The following is a 27,953-nucleotide window of genomic DNA, read 5'->3' as shown; positions in this document are numbered from 1 at the left end:
ATTTTCGAAAGGTTAAATTGCAATTTTTTCCCGATGCATCTCTAAATCTATAGTATCTTCGAACGCATGTGGAAATATTTGAAAAAAATTTTGCTTCAAGTTGTAGAATTTAATTATGGACGACGGAAGATATGCTCATTTTTTTATCTGCAATGTAACTTCACAATGTATTTTCCTGCTTGATGGCTGTGATGAATCTGCACATTTCCTTTTAAGAAATAAACGTCTGCGAAAGCAAAGATCTGACGCTTCTAGATCTTGGCGGCGACTCCCTGTGAAATCATGAGCGATCCGAGAGTTCATAGAATGCTCGGAATCCCTACGCTTTTCCCTGGCGTTTACGCCGACTTTATATCACAATAGTGGTGGGATCGTTCGCCACAGAGACGAGGCAGGAGCGGTTCGTGGACGGCAGGTACACAGCCTGGTAGAGACTGTTCTCATTTCATTGAGCGTGCTCGCAACTTTCTTACGCTTTTACCTCGACCGATTCCAGATTTTTATGTAGCGACGATCAAGCGTGTAAATGTATATTTCTATATTGACTCATGAAATCCGTATTGCTTTGACAGCTACTGTTATCTAAAGAAAAAAGAAAAAAAAACTACGCAGAAATACATATTTTATATAAATACATATATTTCATAAAAAATCTTATAAAACTTAATAAAGCTAATAATGACTCGATTAGAATTTCAACGACGGAATATGATAACAAGACTCGGGACAAGTAATCTTGAAGAATCCAATCTCCTATATCTACTAGAAATCTACTTTGCATCGAGCATCGTTTCCATCGCTATCGAGAAGCGATCGTTTTCAGGACATCAAAGTTGGAACACGTTGCGATTGTATTCATCTTAAACGTGCTAGATAAGACACATGTGTCTCTGCGGCAATGCTGAGCGATTCATGACATCCTTCGTCGAAAATCTCTGCGACAAAACTCAATGGTCCTTCTCTCTCGCATCGTTTCGGCGCCAGGTGCAACAGGCGGCAGGTCAGGCGTGTTGAGCACCGCTGCGGGTAAAACACAGGTAATATACCTGCCCGAGGCTACGAGTCCATCCCCACCTGAGGTCCGGTTCTCTCTCCTTGCTCTCTCGGCCGGCTCTCCGGCTGGCTTTCCTTCGAGGTGAGTCGGGAGTCGAGCCGTTAGTATCGTTGCCGTTGCGACAGGAATGGTGGTGTGATGTGCATCGCGGTGGAGCGCGCATCCTGAAGGACGGCGAAGTACGCGGATATTACGCACGGAGGCTAGTCGAACCCTCGGCTCTCCGTCGCCGATCCCCCTTTTTTTTTCGTTCCCCGGTGCTCTCGCGGAATCGAGAGAGCCGCGCGCCCGCGTTCTCCAAAATCCGCCGAAGCGTGGTCCAGCTCTCTTCTTTGCAGTGCGCTTCGCCTCCTCTTCCTCGTGCGCGCTGATGCTCACACGTACAGTCGGTAGCAATAACCACCACGTAATCGCGGTGAGTGCGAGGTGAAGCTAACGGAAGAGACGGGAGAAAAAGAGAGAAAGAGAGACCGAGGGCACGCGGCGACGAAGAAGAGAGTAAGAGAGCGAGAGAGAAGATACTGAAGATAAAATATCAAGATGCCGTGCTCCGCAGTGACGCTGTCCCTTGCCACCATAACCGGTATAATCGCCACTGCCCTCCTGGCGATCGCCTTCTCCACGGACAACTGGCTCTACACCGAGGTCAAGCGCGCTCAGATCCAGGTTCGTATCCGATTCTGATATTGAGAGAAGCGATTCTGCCTGCTGAGATTGCGCTTGTTGTCTCACAATGAGAGAGATACAAAAGTAAAAGAACACGATAATGTGAACATTTTTATTTATAGTAAAGGAATACATAATAAAGATGATAGATACATTCGAAGTTCAAGTGTTTTTTCTCGCTAATTTCAGAGATATTTTCTAAATATCTCGGTAAATATTAGATAAATTGAATTCGATTCGTTTTTTTAATTGTTAGATGCAAAATAGATAATGAATATATTATTTAAACACCGCTTAACTTTAAGTTTTGTCAGTATGGACTTAAATACAAAATATAACAGTTACTTTGGAATTATTTTAATAAAAAGAAGATATCGATAGAGGAAACATCAAAATCAAATTTCTAAAAACTCAAAAAGCTACACCCAGAGAAAAATTAAATTGATGAAATCGTTTTTTTAACTTGACTTTTAAGTTAAAGTAAAAGTACCTTTGCGAAAAATATAAATTTATTTAATTTCAAGAAATGACGTTATTAGACTTTTTAAAAATAAATAAATTATTTGTTTAATTTAAACAAATAATTATTTCATTCAAAAAAAGTACTGATAAAAATGTAAGAAATAATTTGGTTGTTTTGGTTTTAAAAATATATTTCTTTCATTTAAAAAAAGGTTTGCGTTTGGTTTTGCACAACCAAACTACTTTTTTAATTCTGATAAAAGGAACAAGTAAAAAATTTCTTCAAATAAAAAAATCTTTTCTTTAAGCAACGTACAAGTTTCTTTGAGTCAAACAAATATTTGTTGACCTTTTCTGAGTGTACGCCAGTTCAGTAGCCTGAAATTTATCTGCATTTGTACTAGCCAGAAGTTTTAAGAGATAAGATTTATTTCTTTCAATCACATCTTTTCCGCGCCACCTGTGCATTTGAAAGATAAATATATTCCTGCACACAAGGGAAGAAAGAGGTTTCAATCTCGGGATAATTCATAGAAAGAACTGTAAGACTATAGCGTGTCCAATGAAATTTACGCCGAGAGATTTCGACAAGGAATAGATAAAACGCGTGATTCCTGGTTCTATGTACGTGCGCTTTAAAGAATCTCTCTGTGAGAACGCATCACAATGGAAATTGTTCGTCCATTTCCAAGGACTCGCGTTGCATTAATGCATGCAATCTGAGGCATTGAGAGAAAAAAATCAAAGTGGATTATAAAAGCATGGGATGATGGATTTTCGCGATATTACGCGACCTTGCCATCGCGGAGCATCATCAGCGTCGTTATTGTTGAAGCTAATTCAGTTTGGCCGCGGATGCGCTCCTCTCCAGTCTGTGCTCTCGGTCCTTATGCAAATTCTGATGAAACTGCCACGGACTACAGTCTCCGCGCTGAACGGGTACTTCGATCATTTATGAAAATGGACATCTTCCTGCCAGAAGTTGGATCGCATCCGGCTCTCATTACTTCTGGCGGTCGAAGCTGTCATCAGCCGCTCGTGCTCGTGAATCTAATTTCTTCTACTTCCTCCGCATCCTTAAAGATGCGAGTATGCTATAAAGAAACTCTGCGGCGCAGCTGTGATCCTTGGGCTTCGTTCGCTGCACAGACACACAGTTCTTCCACTTATTTTCATTGATAATCACAATTTCGTAGTTTTTGCGTTCACGTAGTGACACGTAATTGTATCGCATTAATGGGTATAATTTCCGACATTATAATCACATCATTTCTAATCGGACACAACAGGTACTTGTTCATATATAGCGAGTCGACGATTCATTATAGTAATTTCTATAATTACGTATTATCGTTACTATTACATCGTACTTTTGAGTAACCACAAGCAATCCATTTAAACGACGAACTATATTTAAAATAAATGCGTGCGTTAAAGTATGCAATTACTTAAATACAGTAAAGACTAGATAATATTACTTCAATTAATTTAACATTTCATATTAGAGGATTCATATGGCTTTGTTCATTTTTACGATAAAACAACTTCAACGATTAAAAGAAAAAAAAAATTAGAATAATTTTCGTGTCCAATGGGTGAAATAAACGTTACGAAAACAAACTAATACCCGTAATTTCTTTGCTTTTTCGAAACATTAGTAATTCGTAACGCAGGAAGAAAGAAAAAGCTATTCCACACGATAAATTTTCTTAGTTAATACATATTACGATTGAATAATTAGAAAGAGAATCAATGGAAATCACAATTAATTAGCGAAGCTAGCGAAAAGTAGCATTAATTAGCGGGGAGGGAGATTGCGTAATCTCTATTAAAAGTTCAAGAGAAATGCATTCTTCCTCGAGAAGGGGAAGATAGGAAGTAGAGCTCCCTGCGACTTCCGCCGTCCTTCTTGCGGGTGAATGTACGGGTCGAAGGTCAAGTTTACCCTCTAGGGTCGTTGGAAAGTCGGACGTTGTTCTCACGAGTTCTTCGTAGAATCGAGAAGATGTCAGCGGTAGTAATTATTAAGGAATACTAGCGAAGGATGCTTTTGTTTAATTCTTTTCACAAGAAATTTTGGTTAATTTGATCATGTCAGACTTTTCGAAAACTGAAGTCAATGCTAAGCAAATTTAAATAAGGAAACCAATCCGTTGTCTTAAAAAAAAGAAAAAGCGTTTTAAATAATCAATGCAATTGATCATAAGTCGTTGATTAAAGCCATGAATGTAACAAAACCTATTGCTACATCGTATTCGTTCAGTTAACTTAATCTTTGTTTATGTAAGTGACTACATGCCTCTTTAATATATTCAAGCAATTTTTTCAGGCAATAAATAAGAATCGATTCTAAAGATAGAAATCAGAAGTTTGAGATTTTTCTCAACGTTCTGTCAGAGACCGATCTAGATTTTCTTTTTTACAGCGTGACAATTTTTAATTTTATTAAAACTTGAAAAAGTTTTTAATAAGAAGCTTCGTATGACGTTATAAATCGATTCGTTGGCGTCGCGAGTTACGCCACGGCAAAACGCAGGTGCAGTCCTGCGACGCACGCGAAATATTCCGACGTTGATGTAATTTCCTGCGCAACGCAAAAATCATACGGACGTACGTAAGAATAGGAATTATTAAATAACAGGCGTGCAGACGTTCCACGCGTCATCCAGCGTACACAGCGTAGGTGCCGCCATATCCATTCAACGTACGATCATTGTACAAGAAATTCGTCGGAGTGCTTCGCGATGAAGGATGATTGAACATCCTGCGTGTTTCCTTTTTCTTTATCGTCCCTCGTGTTTGACATTAGTACCGAGATCGTTATTCCAAGCAGCTGGAGCCTGTCGGCGATTAAATCAGATTAGCTCGTCGTTAAGCGGAATCTCATTTCGCGGGTATCCCGTTCCTCTTTGCGCTTTTCTCTTTCTCTCGACCGGAGCCGAAGCGACTCTCCTCTCGATCTCCCGACATCTCCGTCCCGTGTCCCGTGTGCCTTTGGAACGATCGACATTCCGAGCCGCGCCCATTCTCAGCGCGTTGACTCAACGAGTTTTGTTCGGTGCACCGATCGCGCGCGCGGCTCGACGCGTATGTTCTTTTGTGCGAGAATCGAGAAATGAGCTTCCGTTCGTCACGGGATCCACACGCAAGCTCCTCTCTAATTGTAAGACTGCAGTCGGGCGCGACAACCATTCGCGATTCGCCCATATGTCGCGACAGTCGCGAGATGTGAGATTTTATCATTTTCTTTCAAACCGATCACATCTCAAATCCGAAAGCTGCAATATATTTATTGAAGCAATTTTAATATTTTTCCGTTCTTAAACTTATTTGACATTCCATCGAAATTCCGGACATGGACTTTTGAGACAGGATCTATAGATCCCGCGAGTACAGTTCCATTAAATCAGACTTTGGCTCTTTTTTCGCTATTACGACGGGCGAGCTTCCATTCAAATTTTACGCATCGATTCTCTCGTCTGGATCGTTTCGAGATCGACCGATGAATTACCCACTAATCTACTTCTCGTCGGAGATGGATTCGAAAGGATCTCGCGTCGCGCTGCGACGCGATGCACCGCGTCGCGGCGCGTAACACAGCGTGACGCTCTGTTATTTTCTTTTGCGCGTCAAAAGGAAAGATCCGCCTGATTCTCGGACCTGGACGACGACGGTTGGCTACCTCGCCTCCTCGCACGGGTGGCGACTTGGCGAGGAGGCGTCGGGAGAACCGCCGCATACAGTTATGTCGCCCGCGCGCCCGCGCCCGCGCAGCGCGGCGCGGCGCATCCCGACGAGGTAGACGAGAGTAGGCGCGAGCGGCACGCACGCGAGGTGATAATTCCCTCGCGTCCCTCGCGAGATGCGACCTCGGCGTCAACACGCGAGGTAGTCGTCGATTAACGGGATGACGATCCGCGCGTAAATTCCCGACATTAACGAAACGAGTCTCGATGACAAGCGGCGATATTTAATTCTAAACGACATAAAGACGACGATTTTCCGAAGGACGGATCTCGTCGAAATGGATAACGACTTGTAAATTGCCTTAACGGTTTCGCTATGCACATCCTATCCGCGTTGAATCGCGCGCAGCGGAAAATAAATTCCAGACATCGCCTACTCGAGAATAAGGTATTGCGAAGAAAGTGAATTCCCCGATATTTTGACATTTCTTCTTGGTATTTGAAAGTAGGAAAGAACAAGGATATTCAGAAGGTCACTAATTGATAGAACTAGCATTCGAGAATTTTAATTGAAACGCTATTTCTAGCTAGCTTCTACAGGTTGCAAGATAAAAAAAAACCGGTTCTACGAATTGGTTCCACGTTGCATTATTACGTCGTAGGAGAAAAGCGAACTTGGGAGCTCGCTTTGTTATACTTTTTAAATCTTACACGTACGAGATATTGTATTTTCTTCTTTGCTTTGTACAAAACCAATGCTACACCTACGACTGCGTGAAGTAATTTTCACCTTGCCGCTCGCGCTTTAATAATGAGTTTAATGAGTTCTCGCGCGTGTTTTATGCGCGATGCGTGCATTATCCTGCCGGCCAGGATGGCTCGTTGCAGTTGCCGTTGCACGGGCTGATTACATCGTTCCCCGTTTGCTCGCCGATATAAAGGCGTTCGTTTAACACTTATCCCGCGTGTGCACGGTAGCGCATTACGCGGCATTATATTCGTCAAGTATAGTCACTGTACTTTCATTCGAGAACCGCGGTGACGTGGCGAGCTGGGCGCGCGAAGAAAGGAATGCGCGCACCTGAATTCGCCGCGATATTCCCGTCCGACATCGAGACAAGCGGAGAAACAGCTCTCGCGGATAATATTTCAGGAGAATGCGGTCCGCTCTCGGGGGAATACGTTCCGATAGCTCGGCCATTTAAACGCAAACTCACGTAAATGCAGCGCGGTTAGAGATGTTGAGATGTGAAAGAAAATTATCAATATTAACAGTTATTTCGCAAACGTGATACTCGCAAACGAGAGTCATTTGTTTCTCAACGAGAAATTGAGACATGACCGTAATCAATCGATAAACTGAGAGGATCGTCGTCGAATCGCGCAGAGATGACGATGGCTCTTCAAGGTCGCGACTCGCGGCGCTTTTTAAAGACGTTGAATGGCGTAACGCGGCTTCGTGCGCGAAACGATCCGGAGAAACTCGAGTATTGCACGAATATCCTTCCTGTCCTGACCAAATGCGTCGACGAGGATGCCCCCGATGAACGTGTGCCCCCCACGACGCGTCTTTCGTCGTTCGAAAATGCAACGTCCGCGACTCCACGAATTTCGTTTCCTGATACAACGTTTCGCAAATACGCGATGTAATTCCTTTTATCAGTCTATTATGACACGCAAATTTTCTTTCGACATCTGAGAGAAGCGTTCGACTTTTATTGCGATTATATAGCGACACGCTACATGTGTTTATATAAGAAGTTATATGTAGAAAGCAGAAACGATTCAGCCAATATAGAAGCCTATATGTCACGTTGATCATATTTAGCAGAGACAAGTTGTGCAAAAGTCGCGTTAAGCGGTACTTGTATATTGAGTAATATGTATGCTTTGATATAAACCTAACATATATAATATACATTCACATTAATGAAGCATACATTTTGATGCAGCGATTTTTTCTATAGGAACAAAATTTTATTGCATTGTTGTCGAAATAATTAACAAATGTTGCATTTCTAAATACAACATTATGAGAAAAAAGAGGTTTAGTTAAGTCTTATCACAATATATATTAGTTTTCTTATTTATTAAATATTTTTTTAAGATATTTTAACTTTTATTTATCTCTGAACTTTTAATCAACAATTCATTGTTTCGTATATGAATATGTAAAATCTTGAAAGAATTTGATAATCTTAAACAAACATTTGATAATCTTAAACAAACATTACTTGCTTACATAAAGAAATACAAGTGTAATTGGTAATTTACACGTGTGTGCAAAAGCAAAGTTTATTTATTACGTTTATTAATTTTACAAATCAATCTAGTTTTTATAAACTATAAATGGAAGGACTTACCATCATTATTCGTTAATAAGTATGACCGATAAAAAATGAAGAATCGATAAAATAACTTTTGAATTAAGTAAAGAAAATGATTGTGTTCTTATTAAATGTTCCATGTAAAATGTAAAAATCTATTGCTCAGTTTAGTTAATTAATTTAATTACTATTTAATTAAGTAAATACAATTAATTTAATGTTTATCATTTAACAATAACATTTAGCAACAAAAATAATTTATAAGTGAAGAGAACCCTCTCAATTATGGACTGCTCGATGTTGCGAATACGCGAAATTACATTTGTGATTGACTGAACAATTCGATCGCATCGTTTCGCCATTCGGCGTGACAGATTAATGCAAGAAACCCTTAGATGCTTCCGGAAATGGGGTAAATCACGTCAATTGTCATTCAAATCGGAGCGATGCCCGTGCCTTTGTCGTTCACAATTGGTCTCTTCAAATAATCGATGCACGACAGTAGATTATTCAGAAGTTATGCAATCGCAAGTCGCGCAGAGTCGGAAAAACGATCGCGACACGATCGGCCAATGAGCTAGCTAACCGGCAGCAAGGAAAAATTTAAATGAAAGTTGCCGTGTACAACATAACGCGGCTCGTTAGCTAAAAATCTCGCGTACGAGGTGAACGGGCCTCCTTCGATCTTTTTAACGCGAATTCGCAATTGAATCGATAACGCACCGACAATTTACACCAATACAAGCAGAGCCGATAACGATTTGTCCGACTGGGAACGAGGATGGGAACGACATGACTTAGTGAAAGCTATCCTCTGTCCATTTCCGCGAGCGTGCGCAAATATTTTGCATAATCGCCTCTTATAGTTGCTGTGAATAATTATCACGCTTCTCTCCGCGCATGAAACTGAAAAATGTGCAACGTTAAAATACACGAGTTGGAAATATGTACATGTATAAATTACTCATATCGATCGTGGTGTCAGTTATAATAGAATCGTGACAAAGATATAAAAAATCCGCACAGCGGATCTCGCGAAATCGATCTCCGACAAAATGCCACGGGATTCGGAAATGCCTCTCGAAGGATGCATGGGAGATGGAATTTTTTACATTTGATAATATAATTATATTATCATTGTGAGCGTCTCGTGGCAGGTTTTCCTTTCTATGTCAAAGAAATCAGCCGGGCTCAACGATATTCCCGCGCTTGAGACGAGCAATGGCGAAATAACAACGTGAAAGCAGAATGGCGTAGCCTAGACGAGACCGGGATTCGTTCAAGTCCCCCTTTCTTCCTTTTCTCGCCAACCACGAATGGCGATAATTCTGCGTAAGCGATATGTAGTATGTACCGCCACGAGAGGATTCGCGTTGTCGCATTTACAAATAACACCTGTTGCTCACGGAAACTTTCGCGCGAAGAACATATTCTTTTTAAATACAATATTTTTGCCAGTAGCAATAAAATTGACAACTGCGAACCTCCCTTCTCTTTCTCATATGATTTTATGTCTAAAGATCTTTGTCAATGTGACGGTATTTTTTAAATATTCGATGGCAGCGCAATAGAATTTTTGTGACCTGATTTATATATTGTATTGTAGCACAAAGTTACTTGCGTATAAGACAACAAAATAAAACTATTCTGTGCATCATTCACCTTGCGCGTTCTTTCGAGAGAATTGCTCGGAACGCATGGGTGTTCGTCAAGGTTGAATCGAAGCTTGCATCAGCGGTACGTCACGCTCGTATGATTATCGGTTGGTAATCGAGGAGGAACGTAGGCCGTGGAATTTCAGAAACACCACCAATCGCCACGTTGTAATTGTTGACAGACGCAACGCAAACGTGTTTCTGACTTCTGTATAAAGCCACGTGTCCATCGTGCAAACTGAAATAGCTGGGGGCGATAAAACTCCGGTTAACGTTTCTCTCAGATGATACTTTCCATCATTACTATACTGAGAGAACAAATTACTCAATTTTAATAAATAATTGTTTGAATAGTTGCAATGCAATATTTACTTGTACATAAATATTTGCTCAATAAAAAGAATAATGGTTAAATTAAATTTGTGGTTTCTTCTAAATAAATATTTATCTACATTATCAAAATTTAGTAATTTTTTCTTTCAATATATAAAACAAAGTAATTACAAAGGTATTTTACGTTAATGTTAAATGCTTAGTATTTTAATAAAAAACAAGTTGTATGAACTGAATTAATAAATATCATCGCTTTCGACGTTTAACGATCTAATTAATTCGAGGGTTGATATTCCCTCTGCAAAAAATAATCTAGGTTTTAACAGTCTTTAAAGAACTAGAGGAATAAAAAGATCTGATTGTAAATTGGTTGGTCTTCCGAAATGAGAGTTAAACAATCGCGTAGAGTTGTTGATACTCGTTTACGAAAACGAGTGGAGTGTTGAAAGAAACGCTTTCGCGCGAAACAGCGGTACGTTTTATCAACGATCGGCGGACAACGGATCGAGCGAAATGCCTCGTGGGAAGCGACTCGTGTACGCAAAGAGAACGAGCACGCGTGTTTTCGCCGCGCGGAAATGTTTCTTTCCGTCGCCGACGGTCGCGATTCATGCGTTAAGATTTCCCGCGTATATAGCGCGGTGTATCATTATACTTTCTACCAGACATGGAATCGGGAAATCGAAGACGAACTTTCTAGAAAATAGATCGTAACGATCCAAGCGGGCACTGATGCCTGTTTGCCGAGGACGAGTCCCGGATCGGTGAGATTATCAACGATGGGGAATCGCCACCGCCGCCACCGCCGCCGACGGGGACGAGATCGATGCACGCCTACCGCACTATCTGAAATTGCATTAAATTTCGAGGACGATTGCGCGAGGTACGCATCCTCGAACGCAAGAAAGTGCGGAACTTGTCTGTCGATATGCACGAGTAAACGCTCTCTATGGGTTCTTATGGGCGGGTTCTTCGCGGAATATCGATACGACGTGAAATAAAACGGACGTCGTTTTCTCTCCTCGTAATTTCATCCATCGCCAGTTCCTTAACATTACTGTGAAACTTTGCACCAATGTCGTGCTATGATTGCACAGACTTTTTGCATCGCCAATTCGTTTTCAATTTTCAGCGTTCTGGATTTTTAGAATTAAATTTCAAAATAGCCTTATGCAAACCAATAATTCGCACGGCATAAAATATTACAAAATATTTCATAAACATTGCAAAACATATTGTTCTGTGCTGCGTGTATGGTAAACTAGAATTTTTCGAATAAATCTTGAGAAAAGGCAAAGTTATTCGCGGTCTCTTTCATTTAAAAATGCCAGAGGGAAAGATTCTAACAGATATTCTATCGTAAGAAAGTGGTATTCTTCTTGAACAATAATAACGAAAGGAAATTTCCACGAAAGGAAGAGCACGTACATTATTACACAAACTTTTCTATCGTCGATCCGTTTTAAATCATTAATTTTCCGCGCTCTAGATTTTCATTACCAAGATAGTTTCAAGATAGTTTCGCGTAAACTGATAAACCAAGAATTTAGAAGGAAATCTTAAGACGAGAAGCAAAGTCGTTGGCGGTATCTCATTGAAGACGCGAGAGGGAGAGATTCTGACAGATGTTATATCGCAGAAATGCGGTATTCTTACTTTCTAACGATAATAACGATTTTCGCGAAAAGAAGAGCGCGTATCCTTCATCTGCATTCGAAAACACACGTCCGGTAGCTCTCTCCGTTGAGACGAATTATTCGCTGTGACTTTGTTCTTGCCCTTTCACTTCATCATCGTTAATAATGTGCGTTGCAACTTTCGTTGAATATTAAAACTTGACGTTTGACGCTTAATGAATTTTTTTCTATCTGTTACAGCAATATGCGAGCAAGCATGCCGAGCAAAGTCATTTGGTGGAGCAAATGAACACGAAATACTATTATTACACGAGAACTCAGGGTCTGTTTAGGATATGTTATCCCAAAGAGAGACCACCAACAGGTAAGAATTCTCAGATAAAATTGACGTTTAATACTTAAATATCTTTTTGTTAAATATCTTTTAATAAAATAATTTAATAAAAATTATGAGAAACTTGGCATTATTCTAAAAAGATTTAGAGGCCTCACACGAGATTTAAAGGTTTGTAGTTCAATTATTCCCGTAAATTATTTTTGAATTAGCTATTATTTTATCTTCGTCAAGCATTCAACTATTTGCCATTAAAATCAATCATTTCTGGCATTTTACCATCCAATCTTCGATGTCACGAATTTATTGCGGAAAAGTTTTGAAATTGCCAGTAATGTATAATTATTTAATTACATGGTTCTTTTTATCGTGATTATTTTTATAATACACATGTTAGGTATATAATTACGGATAGATTTAGAATTAAATGGAAAGAATTGGGCTGGCGTCTTATCCATCTACAGTCAACATCCGCGATAATCGCAATCTGTGCTCGACAAATCCTCCCGAGTTCCTCGTTCAACGACACCCCTTACGCGGCCTTTAGGAAACTTTCTACATTACGATCTCGTAATGTCGTAGGTTATCCGATCCCACGTAATAGGTTAACAGTTTGTAATCGGCCGCACAGACGTGCACAAATCTTTGGAGAAAGGTGCATTTTCACCGGATAGCTCTGATGCATCTGGTGTATCGCGGCGCTTTCTCATCCCAGGATTCATCGTCGCGCATAGCCGAGCGTTATGTTTTCGTATGAAAAATATTAATATAATTGATCATAAATACACAACCAACGCTTTCTTTCTTGTTTACTGAGAAACGAATATCTCGGAAAAAAATCAAGATATTGAAGCATTTGCCTGTCTTTAAAGTTAAAGCGTTTGCCTTGTAGTTTAAATTATTAACACTCTGTACACACGTTGTTTTTCGGCACCCTTTCTCTACACACGTTGGATCACGACACTCTCAAGTTCCTTTTCATTAGTTTTAGTATATAAAAAAGTATTATAGAAAATTCTTCAATAATTCTTCTTACTTCAACAACTTTAGAAAATATTTGTATAATTGTTTATTTTAAAAATTGTATATAAATGCTACAACTAATTACTCCTTTGCTCCTAGTTTTTTCAAAGAAAATAAATTTGCAGGACAAAATTGTGTGTACAGAGTGTTAGATAAATTCCCCGGCCAAATATTTATGATGCAATGTCATCAAAAAAATTTATAATGAATAGGAATGTGAATTAAAAAAAAACCAATTCAGTGCAACGCATCTGTACATCCGCTAGCTATTTACAACACGACAATAAAATGTCATGTGAATGACCGCGCCGTGGCTTTCCAGACACCATTTCGAATGAAATGCCTAAGTAATGACGGAAATACGGAGTTCTGCCTTCAAACAGAATCAACTTGCGCCAAGTTTTTATAGTCGGTATCGACCGCGGGAATCCTCGTCTTAAATTACTTAATGGACGATAAGACTCGCCGGGCTCGAAGACTGATAGTCTTTTTTTCTTTCGGAACGCACATCGTAAGTGGACCGTTGCGATCGCGGTCGTTGCGAAACAGCCGACGCGAAGACGTGCCGATCGATCGGCCGATCGCTCGCGTGTTGATGCCTCGGAAATACAAGCCGCGTCTGAGCTTCGGTTGACTGTGAGCAAAGAAGATAAGGTTTCCTCGAAATTAGTCGAATACGAATGCAAATTTATTTTTGTAGTATTTTTAATCATTCTCTTTTCCTAGAGAAAAGGCTATTTCTTAAAGTTTATGCAAGTAGATAAAAGTTTAAATATTTTGAAATTATAAAACACGAAAAAAAAAAGAAGAGCGGAGTAACGTCGCTTTTAAAAAAGAAAACGCGATTAATTTGGCGTTTTAAACTCAGCGTTTAAACCCGGAATAAAAGTACGTGTGTTACGCACAAGGATGTGATCAAATTCTACTCCCCGTGCGTAATTTCGCATCGTGTATAACGCTCTATGGCTTGGAACGCCTTTCCAATTAGAAACTTTCTACGGTAATGACGCATGGTATATGTCGTATACTAATGTTCAGCGAAGTATCGTCGTATTTTTAGACTAATAAATAAAGAAACTTGATAATGTTTGTGTCTTTGTAGACAATTAAATCAATTTGAAATAAGATACATAATTGCAATGATACGTAAGTGCAATCATACATAATCAAACGCGATGATACATAATTAAAAATTACAGAGTCAATGTAATTAAATTCGTAATCAACGCAATGAACCCGATTATGGTCTTAATCTCATGTAATGGTTCAGATGTTTATCGCAGGAAGTATGTGCCGATTAAGTGAATTCCGATACAAATTTAGGTCACGAAGTATAAATTAAGATATTAAGGCTATTTAAATTGATTTCTGAGGATCAGTTTCTGCCATTAAATTTAATTATAGTTCAACTTTGCCTTTCAAATTCTGTCTTTAAACAAAGAAAGATTAAATGAGTGAAAGATTGAACTGCGATTAAAGTCAATCAGCACCGGACAAATCAAACTCTAATTTGAAAGTTCACATAATTACAGTGACATTTCAGATTTAAAAAAATTATCGAGGAATGCACCTTATCTTCTGCAGAGAATGCACGTGCACGAAAATATTAAAAATGGATTAGAACAATGTAACACACGCGTCATTTTATTTTTTGCGTCATACAATTCGTGAAATCGACTTTTACATGCCTCAATGATCACGCAATGTTCATTCCACGACGTGAAATAATCGAAGATTACTATGCCACCGTCAACGTCAACGGAAACGTGTATGGCGTACGATCGAATTGTGCTGTAATCGATTTGGCTAAACGAAAAAAAGATATCGTAAATAAATGATCCGTCGTGCTTACGCGCCGTATTACGCAATGAACGAGAAATAAAAGATGTAACGTGACATTGTACGTGACGTAATAAGACCCAATTTTTTTATATCACGCTCTAATAAAAAAAAATGTATAACCTTGAATGCAATGCGGCATATTTCGCTCTTCTGTCCTAGAAGTTGTGCAAGCCATCTGAAGTAACTTCTGTTTTTAGAACCATGTACGTTCTAAGATTGGCTTTTTAAATCTCCCATATTACACTCGCAATGCGTATCCGTCTGATAAGGCAGGCGATTACCCGCGAAATTGAGATTTGAAATTAGATTTTCTAATGCCTATTCCCACCAACGCAGATTAACTTTAATCTCAGTTTAACTTACTCTTTATCTTTCTTTAGTTCTAAGAATTGGAAAAAGATAAAGAGTAAGTTATACTGAGATCAAAGTTAATCTACATTGGTGGAAATGAGCATAAGACGTTGCGCAAGCGGAGTCACATTTAATTTTCGAGATCGAGGGATTAAAAGAAGAAAAGAGGAGAAAAGAGAAAAGAGAAAAGAGAAAAGAGAAAAAGAAAGAAGAATGAGATATACGTGCGAATATACTTTTCGCGCGAGTCCGGTACGCGATACAGGTGATTCCAGTTCTCCCGGAAGTTTCAGGTTGCGCATTCTTCGAACGGGAAGGGAAAACGCGTCGTGCGCTACGAAGTGAAAACGTACCCATGGCTAGCCGCGTGGATGCGGGCCGTGCATACATTAGGGAGCTCAAATAAAATCCATTGTTGTTCGCACAATAGCGAATCGCCGTGGGGTGGAAGCGGTGGTTAGCGCTCGGTAAAATTTTGAGGTGAACGCGAAGAAAGTGTGTCGATGTCACATGTTACGGACGAGATTTCTCGAGATATGATCGGTTAAAAATGAATGAAGCAATTACCGAGACTAAGGCTTCCGTCGCGCTTGAATAAGACTTGAAAAGAAAGATAATAATCAAAAAAACTGGGTGGATTGATCGAAGAGTGATCTAGCGTGGCGAGCGATTTAATGAAATCAATATTATTGGCAAACGTGGGATTAAGAATTAAGAAATTAATTATAGAAATTAAGAGATGTCGAAATGACAAGAAAGAGATAATATTTGACAAACATCGAAGTACCGTTGGACAACATTCGTTGATAAACAAAACGTTAAACACATACAGCTTTTTACGATGAATATTTTACATACGCAAAACTTTTCTGCTAAAAATTGCGGACGGCAGGTGAAATTGCCGTCCCGAAATCTCGACGGTCAGGATGTCAAGGATCGCAACCAACGGTTTTCTTACACGTGTACCAGTCTTGATAAAGTGATATGTCTCCTCGTCTCCATTAGTTGGACAACAAGAGTAATCTCCCTCATTACCCTACATAACGCCGGTGTCTGTGTGTCGCGTGTCCTCGAGAGAGTCAAACTAATCCCAGTCTCAGATTTCAGATTAATAATCGCAGTAGATGACAGGGTTAACGATCAAGTCAGACGATTCGACTTGGATAAAACGCGAGCGATCTGACAATGTGGACACTGAAAACAAATATGCTTTCTCATCGGCTACGCGAACGAAAATACGCTCGCGCCGCACCGCGCCGGTATGCGTTCTACCTGTTCGGCAGGGACGGCAGGTATCGTGGGACCACCAGAAGAAACAGCGAGGAAAGGCGAGCGTATCGAGGCCGGATCGGTGAGAATCGATTCTATCGACCGGCGGCCGATCCGCGGCGGTCTGTTCTGGTCTGTTCGAAGAGAGCGAAGAAATCGCCGGGCGAGAGCGCGCGTTTGTTCTTGTCGCTCGGCCGGAAAACAATCGAAATGATCGATGCATCGCTCGTATATCGCGGTACCGTTTGCCGACCGTATTCGCCGAGGACGATACCTTATCGGTTTCGGCACACCGTTTTCTTCCGGCAACCCGCTTCCGGCGGCTTCGATTTATGAGGGCCGCGTGATTGGGCTTGACCTTTGCATCGAAACTAATCCGCATTCGACCTCGCGATCTCGACAAACGTGCAGTGAAGAATTAAAAAATTGTATTTTTCAATTTTTTGGTATTAAACGTATCCATTTATATTTTGTATGCATTTAGGATACTTTCAATCCTGAATTGCCATAAAAAATTTATTCGCGTGTGTTATTTTTCTTCGGGAAAAGCAAATATGCCTTTTTTATTAAACAAACAAAGTGAAGAAAGATCGTATAAAATTTTATTTTAGTTTTTTTAATGCATAAATGTGTATATGTTTTTAAGTCAATTTTGGTAAGAAGGAAAAATAGCCAATATTTCGTAAAGTGATACGAAAAAAAGTTATCTAGAAAAATATTTTTCCTTTCTGTATTGATTAATTATTTAATCGATTAAATAATTGCCGATTTTATATTGAAGTTTAATGAATAATAGATCATACTAAGCATATTCTTGCATTAAAAGAAAAAAATTATTAAATTTTAATAAATCATTGTTTAAATACTTGCAATGAAATATTTACTATATGTATATAATAAATAAATATTTATTTAGTACAAGAACAGCCAATTTACCTATCATTTTTTCATTGAGTAAATACTCATGTACCGTAAGTAAATATTTCATTTCAAGTATTCAAACAAATTAAAAATATTAAAATTTAATAACTTTCTTGTTCAGAGTGTCTTCAAAGTATCTTCCATTTGCCCTCCACCTCTACTCTACTGTAATGTTCGGATCAAGTACAAACTTTAAGATACCTTTTTCTTCTTCGGGGGTATACTCGCTCGATATCTACCGGATAATATCTCATTATGTGAGATTTCAGATGACTTTGTACGATGCTCTTGTACACCATGACCGGTGTCGCGTCGACCAGCGCCGAAAATCGAGGTCAGCGCGTACAGTCGCGAGTGCACACGTGAAAAATTCGAAGAAACCAGTCAACGACCGGTCCGGTGGCTTTTATCTACCTTCTGGTATCATTCGTACCGCGCGACGATGCGCGATGAAAAGTATGAGGAGGGCCGACCGACCGCGGTCGCTCGGCATCGCCACCGTCGCCGACGACTTCTCTTCCGGAATGGCGAGGAGTGTAACGCGTGTACAGTTAGGCGCGAGTCAACGATCTTGGCATGGCGCCTTGTTTCGTTTAGACGAAACTAGATTCGAAGAGGGTCGAGGAAACGGCCGTGCGGTATCCTCGTCCATCGCGTCGCCTGAATCTCAAGTATCTCGAACGGTACGTCACCACGAAGTTCGGGCTTCTTCCGGAAAAAAAACTCATTTCCGGAAAATTCGTACACGAAAATTTTGCGTTACGAATTGATAGAATAATTCTAGCAATCGATATATCTTATGTGTATACAGATATGCTTGGATGAAGAATTTATATCTTTATGAAGTTTGGAGATCATTTTTGTTAATGAGAACGTTAATACGTTTGTTAACGTTTGTTAATAGTAACGTTAAAAGCGGTACTGAAAGTTTTTAAAAACGTAAAACTTTTTGCAAAAATATAAATAATGGAGCATTATTAAGTGATTGAAGGTGATATGAGCGAAATCATTATTAAAAGAATTCAAATTAGAGCCGAAGACGTCATTGCTCGTTCTATTTCGTTATCTTCGGTAGTTTTTTTTTTCAACGAGAAATTTTCACTCGGTTACAACTACAGAATGAAAGATCTATCGAAGAAAAAAAAATGAGAGAAATGAATCTAGTATAACTGACAAAAAATTATATTATTAAATATTATTTATCCCAAAATTACTGCAAAATTTTCATCTCAAATTCTCAAGCAGTTTCGAAAATTTGTTTCTAGGTGGTCCTGCCTGAATCTCATTAGCGACAATGATTCGATTGATTGAAGGCTCACGAATGCTTTTGTCCGAGCTAATGTATTTTTCGGCAATGACATCGCGATTGTCTCAGTTCCTCGGACACAGCGTGCGCTAAAAAAGAGCATTCGCAAAAAATCGTAAAAGTTGCTTTTATACCTTTTTCCTACGTGCTAAGGTGGCGTTTCGTGAATTAGGATTCGCTGAGGGAGTACCGTTGCAAAAGAGCCGAAAGACCGAGCGCGCGAGTTCCCCCTGCGGGATACACAGGTAAAAGCCTACCGCACACTTCGCACTCGCTGCATTCTGGGTCGCATGCTTCTCGAGGCGCGCGCTTGTTGACGCGGCCGGGGCTGTGGGATCACGAAGCATTGATAAATCCCAGTAGTAAATTCCCCACGGAACACGATCTCTCAAGCAAGGGAGATACTCGTATCAAAGATATCTAATGGACGCGTCTTCAAGGATTCTCCGCGTCTCTTTCGCGTGCGATCAAAGAATAAACGGATACGATTATCAGCGCTGGCTGCTCATATGCATATCTATAGGAAATTGTACTGGGAGATTCTTAAGATATTCCGTGTACGTGGATATTCTGAAAATATCTTTCAAAGGTATTTATATTTGTGAAACAAGTTGACGAAACAAAAGGGCACTGCAAAAATTCTCAGATTGATTAAAAAAATATCTTGTGTCGAATTCTCTCATGCCAATTCATTTTCTTGTTACTTTTTTATTCTCTGATTGAGTAACCAATCACAATAAGTAACATTTCGTGCTCAACCGAGAGCCTCTTCAATGTGGAACGAATTTTTCCGATATGTAATATAAATTAAAAATGTTGTCACGTTTTCGGAGATATAAAATGTATTTCGTGGTTCACCAAGGTTTTGCATTTGCCTCGCTTAGAATGCAGTGCACCTCGATTCTGGATGTCGTAATCAGCCATTAGATGAACGTTCATTCGCACGTCTCGCGGTCGGTGAAATGAGAACGTCGGTGATGATTAGCCAATTAAGCGTAGAATATACACTTCTTGGTAAAATTCTTCGTACTTCTCGTAATTGGCAAAGGCAATTCGCGAATTCATAATGTTTTGGATAAAAAAATGTATTATTAAATATAATTAATAAAGATAATGAAAAAAAAATTGATAAACTTGTTTCAATAAACTGATTACTAATCAGTAACTGATATTTTATCAGTTAACTGACGAAATATAATCAGTTACTGATCAGTAATCAGTTTATTGAAACAAGTTTATCAACTTTTTTTTCAAGAGTATCAACAAGTTTTTCGCAACAATAATAAAAATGAAGAGCACAAGTTTTCTTGTCATTATAGAAAAATATAAAAGTTTCAAACAAACAAACAAAAAAATTATTCGTAGCTTACAATTCATTTTATTTCGCTTGCAACGTGCGTTTATATTAAATTCTTATATTATTGTCACGACTATGCTTTTTTATGATTGCAGTCGAGACTTATTTGAGCCCCGTGGAGACGCATTGCATGAATATCGACTATTTCATTCCCGATGAAGAAAATCAAACGAGAGGTTTCTCTGACGATGCGATGGCACGATTACGTAAGTATAGCACGATCAAACAATTTCATCTTTCAGCGCATTAATAGGAAATCAGCAATCCGTCACACTTTTCACTTGAAAGAATTTACATTTAATCATTTTTCTAAGATCGAATGTATAGTAAATTTATAGCTTATTTCTTCATTTCTTCCATTTATTAATTTTTCTGATACCGTGAAGGCAACATGATCCTATTGATAATATAAATTCTGTTTGAAATAAAATGTATAAAATAGATTTATAAATAAAATCTTGTGCTGTTAAAAGTTTGTAAATTATTTGGCGTACATTATTCAAAAAATTCTTAAGCTCACTCTTATAAAAAATTAAAATATATTCTATATAGAATACTTATAGAACGTTGATATAAATTTCATATATTTATACCATCATTCGTGATAATATCATTCATATTATACCGAAAGACAAGAGATCGCAAGAGTTAATCGTACGTGAAACAGTACAATTATATCTCTTATACAGATATAAATGATATTGTAGATGCTTTAGAATTCGGTCACGCTTTACTATCCGATGCGGCGGGAATGGAAAGTTCACTGATGTGGCAGCGAACGCATGTATAATAGCAAACGACTTGGAAAAAAATATACAGCTTCATAAAAATGTTTATAATAAATTTATCGTCAGTATGGAAATAAAAGACGCAGTTTTTTTTATCGTAATGCCCAAGTAATATAATACGTTTGAATTTATCATTGTCGCAGACATGGGAAGATCCGTGATAGCTCTATTCATGGTTGGCTTCCTCGCGATATTTTCGGCATTCTGGACAGGAGTAGTGGGCTGCTGGAGAAGATCCCCAGGGAACATCACGGCCACGGCAATTTTAATGTTATTCGCCTGTCAGTATACCTCTTGGGATATACCCAATAGTTTCTCCCTTACGTTTTATTTTTCGCGAATTAAATATTTCTGAAGAATAATCTCGAGTAAATACAAAAGTTTATCTATGAAAAAAGTGAGAATTTGTTTTTAGAAACAAATAAGTGATTCAAATGAAAATCTATGGACTTTATAGACAATGATCGTTCAAAAAAACTAAATCGTAGATTTAGTATTTGTAATTTATAGTATTCGTAAAAATTCTGGAAATTCTTTAATGTAATATATCTATTCAATCTTGCAGGTCTATTGAGTGCTGGCGGTATGGGTCTTTGGCATGGCGTTGAATATTATGAAAAAGAAAAAATCGTCGGGGAGGAATATTACCAGCAATGGAGTAATGTAAGTATTCAATTTTATTTTTCCAAAATTCTAACACTAATGAGATCAAAATATTTGTATCTCTACAAAATGTTAAAACTCACTGTTATTGACTGTCATATCAATCAGAAGACTAGGAATCTACATGGTATGTTAACATTGTTTACTTACAAATTATTTCAGCTTGATTTTACTTTGTTTCCCTAAATTATTTGCACAGTTTTCTAAATGTCAATTGCAACTGATTAGTGTTTGGTGTACACGCCATTGCTAGACAAAATAAGCAAAATGCAGAAATTTTTAAAAATATTAAAAAAAATTTAATATTATTTTCTTAATTCTCTATTCAAAATCAATATCAGGTACATTTTTTTCTGTATAAAGAGTGAAAAGTTTTTGAATGGCATAATGAGCCGATTGTGTGCTAGTAATCTTATAAAACAGTAATCATTGTAAATTCAATAGACGTAAAGACAAAAATTTCGCTTATTTTGCTTTACGAAGAGATTCTTCCAGGCATCTGATCGCATCGAGTATCTTCACGTGACCGAGGTGGCAGGCGTAACCGTATGCAGCGGATTTTGATTGAATTTTGACCTACAGGTTTTAAGGGACAACGCGGCGCAGTGGTACGATTGGTCGTTTTACCTCGCCTGGTTGGGGGTAGCTACGTGTTTGGGCACAATGACGCTATTCCTGATCGCGGCATCCTGCCTGAGAAGGGAGCGTGCCCGCGAGCAGGCCCAGAACATTCAGTACATCATGCCAGGTGACACGATAATCATGAAACGGCCAAACTAACTCGTCCCGTATCTCTTCTTTTGTTTGTTATATACGCCCGGCGCGGCACGGCACGGCACGGCACGTGGGGGCAAAACTGTCTAGGTCCTGAAAGACAACTCGCTAATCTCGTACGACTGGTCGTACGTGGTCGCTTGGGTCGGCGTCGGTTGGTCGTTGGTCAGCGCGATCTTGTTTAGCGCCGCGGCGATTTGCTTGAGGGGCGAGAGAATGCGCGAAGAGGCGATGAACATGCAGTACCTCATGCCTGGTACATATTTAACACCTATTGCTTTTGCACACTACGCGCACGCGATGATATTCGATTGGCGTAATATCTGGCGATTTCTTCAAAGCGTCTCCTTATACTTTGAAAAGTCTAACGATCCGATCTCTATTCACATATTAGTTAGATGCATTATGCAGTAATCTCTATTATATTAATACGATATAATATATATTATTAGTAAACTATAATATTGATGTTTTTATCTATAAGATTATAAAAAAAAATATTTAAGCTAACGCGAAATCGATAATTTCAGTTTTGGTCTTAATAATATCAACGATATCGTTAAAAATGTTCGATAGAACGTTAAGATTGTTTTTCGCACAATTTTATAGTTGTAGTTAAAATGGTAATAGATGCCAATCAATTTCCTCGGAAGAAATCGCCCATGATACCGCGCGCGTCGAATTCCGCGTGCACCGAGTGTTCTACTAACTTTAGTTTATGATCATCGGGCTTGATCGCAAGGAACATGTTCCTTGATACGAGGATAACGATCATCTCGTCATTATACTAACTGGATTCACTAGAAGGAGAAGCGTCAACACGGAAGCAGATGATGTCGTTAAACGGTTATCCTAGTCTTACTTTTTGTAAATATCTAATAATATATTACACGGTTTATCTCGAGTGCTTCCGTATTAACGCATAACAATTATTGTTAGCACGATCAGGTATATTATTTTATAAGTTTACTTATGAATAATACACAGAAAAGATTATTATTAAATCAACAATCACATATAAGCAAGGGTATAAAATCTTCTTGGAAGAAGTTGATAATCTTAAACAGACATAATTTACATATATACGTAAAGAAATTTGTTTCTTCATGTTAGCAACTTATGTCTGTTTAAGTTTATCAAATTCTTTCAAGATTTTATACTTTTTCTATGCATGAGAATATGATAGTTGATTTAATAGTAATTTTTTTCTGTGTATTGGTAATAACCATTATTTCATGATTTAGTTTATTCGATATTGAAAATCTATATATATATATATATATATATATTAGTAAGCAGTTGTAATATATATCCAAAATTAAAGAAAATTTTGTGAATTAATTGAATGATGACACATACAGAGATTAATCTAATTGCTCGTTTAATCATAACACAATCAAATAGAAAGATTCGATTCCAATAACGCCTTGTATATAAAAAGATCTTGATTCCTCTCTCTTTCTGTCTTTACATATCGTTTAAGTAATGTAATATTAATCCTACCGTTGAGAGTTTGCGGAGTTTCGAAAACACCAAGTTTCCTGCAAATTTGTTTGAATATGAGAAAGTCGAGGCCACGCGAAACTAGTTCGATAAATATTAACTTGAAATCGCAGCAAACTACACGAGATTCTAGATTTAATTTTTTATACAATTTTCTCAACCGAATAGATTGAAAAAGCAAAGCCGCGCGGAAAATTACTGGTCGACCGAGTATTTAAATTTGTCTCTTTGCTCTCGATGTCTAAATATTGTCAAGGTCGTATTTTTATTGAAATTAGATCAGAAACGAGTACGTGCTTTGAAGAACGATGAATACCGTTTATCGTGCTACATTAACGATAAGTGATTATAATTCGAAAACGATTGAGATCGACTCTGATCTAAACAGATTTAGGTAAGACGGTTATCAAATTGCTCTGAATAATCGAATGGAAGCTAACGACTAATATTCATTCTCGCGAGACTTTTACTTGTTCGTCTCACGCTCTGTTTCCGCCACGGATCGGAGCACTGTCACGCTCTAATCCTGGAAGAAACTTTCTAGTTCTCCTCCGGATGATCGACCGGATTGTAAAATGCACTTACTCATTGTCGGAAAAATGCATTTCAAAATTTTTAAAAAGAAAATGCAACATTGAGTCGCGTGATTTTCATCGATACATTTTTCTTCTGTTAGATAAACTTGCACATTGTAAAAATTGCTTTCAATAAAAGCGTTTCTCTGTTTTCTATTATTCATAATCGAAAAGATCAATCTAAGTTTTATTTTGCAAGATTTATAACATTCGTAATAATAGAAATATTGCGATTTATTACTATTGAATGTGAGAGATTTCAAAACTTTTTGCGTACTTTTTCCACAAACTTTATTTAAAAAATAAACATACGGAAAAATAAATTTAATCGACAATAAAATTTCTTTTTAAATAATGACTTTCTATCGTTTTTTTTTTGTGTAAAAATAATTTTAGATATAATCTCTGTAATGTAGTCCTTAGTCATACACACATCATCCGACAAGTAACTTTAGAAAATTGGTCACGCGGAAATAAACGTTCGTGTGAGATAATTGTTCTTTTCTTCAACTAAAAGAACGGAAAAACCAGTGATATCTAGAAGTAGACGCTCGAAAGCGACACACTTGCCTAATTTTCCGTCTCGTACACCCATCGACCTCTTGCTGTAAAAGAATTTCCGTGTTTTCGCATTCAGTCCCATACACTGATTGATCGATACCGAAAATTCAATTTACACGCAAGACGAGAAACAAATGTGTCTCATTTCACAGTGTCTTTCGGATAGAGTCTTTCTTCAAGTCGATTGCTCAGAAATTTACGGAACCAATAAATGCATTTCTCGAATTAATAAACCGAATATATGGCAAAAGCAATTAAAAGAAATGTAAAAACAAAAAATAAGAAAGTAATTAAATTACTTCCTCAGTAAAATCAATATCGACTTTGTCCTACAACGCTTTACATCGTACATATAAATATATTTTTAAAAAAATCTAAAGTGTATATTCGTTAATATTTCAAAAATAGATCTAACAGTGAAAATTTTATTCTGACATCATCGAAGAAACAAGCGAAATTAGATCTGACATTTGATATATTAAACAGACATTGTTAATGATTACATATGACGTACATACACTTTGGCAAACATTTTGGTCTAAGAAATAAAAGAGTGAAACATCGCTTTATTTGGTATCATTTATAAGGTAGCGAGAACGTATTTCATCCTTTAATAAATCTAACCATAGCAGAGTTTAGTTCATGCCATAGAACATGCATTCTACAGCACAGAACATTGCACAATATTTCTGCAATGTTGGAATGTGACTAGAATATTTTTGAAATATTCTTTTGCAATATTCTGTGCGATCATGTGTCACTTGATAACCGAACCTTTTCCCTTTAACAGAAAAGCGCGTGCGAAATGAAACCTAATGTTCTTTTTTATTTTTACAGTGTATCCGCAGAAACAGCAGTACGCATACGCCGGATATCCGGCGCCGGCGGCGTACCCGGGACCGTATTATCACGGTTCCCAGTACGGGCCCTACAACTATTGAAGGAACTCGGCCGGTCGGCATCGGTGGAAAGAAAGTATCCCGAGCGCATCAATGCTCGTCGCTAACATCGAAAACAATTTGCGTCACTTAGCAGAACGAGGACCAAAAACATTCGACATGAAATCCGAGAGACTCGCCGAGGTCGAGTCGTGACGCGGAGGCAGATCTATCGATTCGAAAAGATCGCGTACCGCCGACCTCAAGTGTAAATTTATCCCCAATTCAAATTTCGTGGCTCTGGATATTACGTGAGAGATGTAAACACGCCACGAAATCCCACAAAATACAAGCTCTTTTCTTCCCGCGATAGACCGATCGTTTAACTCCATCCGACCGGAAGCAAGAACCCAGGCAACACGAAGATCCGGAAGACGTGCGAAAGAAGTCCAGAAGGAGTCCGACGAGTGAAGGAACGTCTTTTCCTACGTCTCTTGAACGTTTGCGTTGCCCGGGAAGCTCCACTTGCGCGAGACGGTTGCTCAAAATACGTGTACTTACACTTTAGACGAGATTACTTTGTATCTTTTTTTTTTCAGTTCGCTAAGTAAGATATCGGTTATCCCTCACGCATCTTTCCCGCGCGTGCTGATCGCAAGGGCGCAAACTCGCGCTCGTGAGAGATACGCGTACGTCGTTTCCACTGGACTCCGACGATCGGTTTCACCGAGCTTTCTCGAATTCCCAATAACGAGCGTTACATCAACGATGCATTCATCACGGTCAAAAAGAGAGGGTCCCCCCGACATAAAATGCAGTCGGGCGATCACCGTCGTGGATTTAACGGCCGTTACTCGCCTCGACGAAACTCGGTAAAAACAATCGCGAGTCGTGTAATTGATTCGATCGACCACGTTGATCGAATTTAAATCTGCGAAGCTTAGCTCGCGTTTACTATTATTTATTTAACGCGATCGAAGCTCAAATCTCTCTCGAGAGGAGAGGATCGTCGTCGAGTCGCGCGAGTACAGCAGAAAAAAAAACGGCATCACGCTCATGAACGCTCTCGCCTCCTTGGTAGTACCAAATATTAAATAAATATTCTGATTGTGAGAGCAAGCGTAGCGATTTTGCGAAAATATTTGTATGCACCGCGAACTTGGTTTTAATACTTTTGAGCCTGGCGGAACGATAGATTTTAATTGAACGTATCGAAATACGATAATTAATTAGAATATAAGAGTGATTTGAAAGGAAATCATGATATTTTTTTATTTCCTCAGTCACTTTATATTAATTGTACTTTCAATGAAAATCTACCGTCCCAGTCATTGATGTGCTTGCACGATGCAAGAATCAATTAAATAAATTAAAAATTTGGCTTGAAAAGGTCAAAACTACTTTCTCGGGCGTATACGATCTAACGTAACATAAAACGTAAGCATTTATATAATATGTGGTGCTACTAGGATCGTTACTCGATAACAATTCGCGAAGTTCATTTAATAAATAGCTCTTTTGATAATGTTGATTTTTGTAAGGTTCATTACATCGATATCTCTCTATGTAAGATGTTTAGGAAGTAAAAAAAATATTTTAATTATTTTATATTTTTTAGCAAATAAAACTAAATTGAAATTGCTCTCTTTTCCTCTATACATAATTCATTTCCATATGCAAATAGATTGCTCCACATACAACACAAACGCACATATACACACATACACACACACACACGCGCGCGCGCGCGCGCTTACTCAACTTTCTCTTTAATTTATCTCTCGTTGTAGTTTATTTTTTATTAGCTCCTTGTAAGCGAGCGAACCGCAATATTTTGTAAAAGAATATAAATTATGTCATTGATTATTATAAAAATATGAAAAATTTTTTAATGTAACTAAATTAAATATAGTTATGTAATTGCGTGATAAAGCTAAGTAAGATTTAAAAATGAACGCAATAAGAAAATAAAAAGGAAAACTAAAATT

At 38.3% G+C, this 27,953-nt stretch overlaps 2 protein-coding genes across 4 annotated transcripts in view; one reads left to right on the top strand and one right to left on the bottom strand.

Annotated features, from left to right (window-relative positions):
• LOC105201842 (protein C10) overlaps positions 1-27,953 on the bottom strand; it is a 40,619-nt gene that overhangs the window by 5,886 nt on the left and 6,780 nt on the right. Inside the window, exon 2 of one of the 2 annotated variants that reach the window (XR_005575602.1) lies at positions 2,327-3,323. The exons of the other annotated variant lie outside the window; for it this stretch is intronic. The gene's annotated coding sequence lies outside the window, so the exon portion shown is untranslated. Of the gene's footprint in view, positions 1-2,326; positions 3,324-27,953 lie in introns of those variants that run through there. 2 annotated transcript variants of the gene reach the window in all.
• Positions 103-27,849, top strand: LOC105201845. Of its 2 annotated transcripts, none has more exons than XM_011170092.3 (7): positions 103-1,720; positions 12,061-12,184; positions 20,319-20,429; positions 21,155-21,292; positions 21,577-21,674; positions 22,539-22,704; positions 25,925-27,849. In XM_011170092.3, the coding sequence occupies exons 1-7, from the start codon at positions 1,595-1,597 to the stop codon at positions 26,026-26,028; spliced, it is 867 nt and encodes a 288-aa protein (XP_011168394.1). In that variant the 5' UTR covers positions 103-1,594; the 3' UTR covers positions 26,029-27,849. The 2 variants fall into 2 exon arrangements, with proteins under 2 accessions (XP_011168394.1, XP_011168395.1); XM_011170093.3 differs by lacking the exon at positions 22,539-22,704 and adding an exon at positions 22,257-22,422.

This window comes from Solenopsis invicta, chromosome 9 (genome assembly GCF_016802725.1).
Source record: "Solenopsis invicta isolate M01_SB chromosome 9, UNIL_Sinv_3.0, whole genome shotgun sequence".
NCBI lineage: Eukaryota > Metazoa > Arthropoda > Insecta > Hymenoptera > Formicidae > Solenopsis > Solenopsis invicta.
Note: the sequence above shows the minus strand (reverse complement) of the source record. Positions and strands in the feature narration are given on the sequence as shown.

Coding starts and splice junctions, on each gene's coding strand:
- LOC105201845 (XM_011170092.3), top strand. CDS start 1,595: ATGCCGTGCTCCGCAGTGACGCTGTCCCTTGCCACCATAACCGGTATA. Junction 1,721..12,060: donor TCAAGCGCGCTCAGATCCAG/GTTCGTATCCGA, acceptor TATCTGTTACAG/CAATATGCGAGCAAGCATGC. Junction 21,675..22,538: donor ATTACCAGCAATGGAGTAAT/GTAAGTATTCAA, acceptor AAAACTGTCTAG/GTCCTGAAAGACAACTCGCT.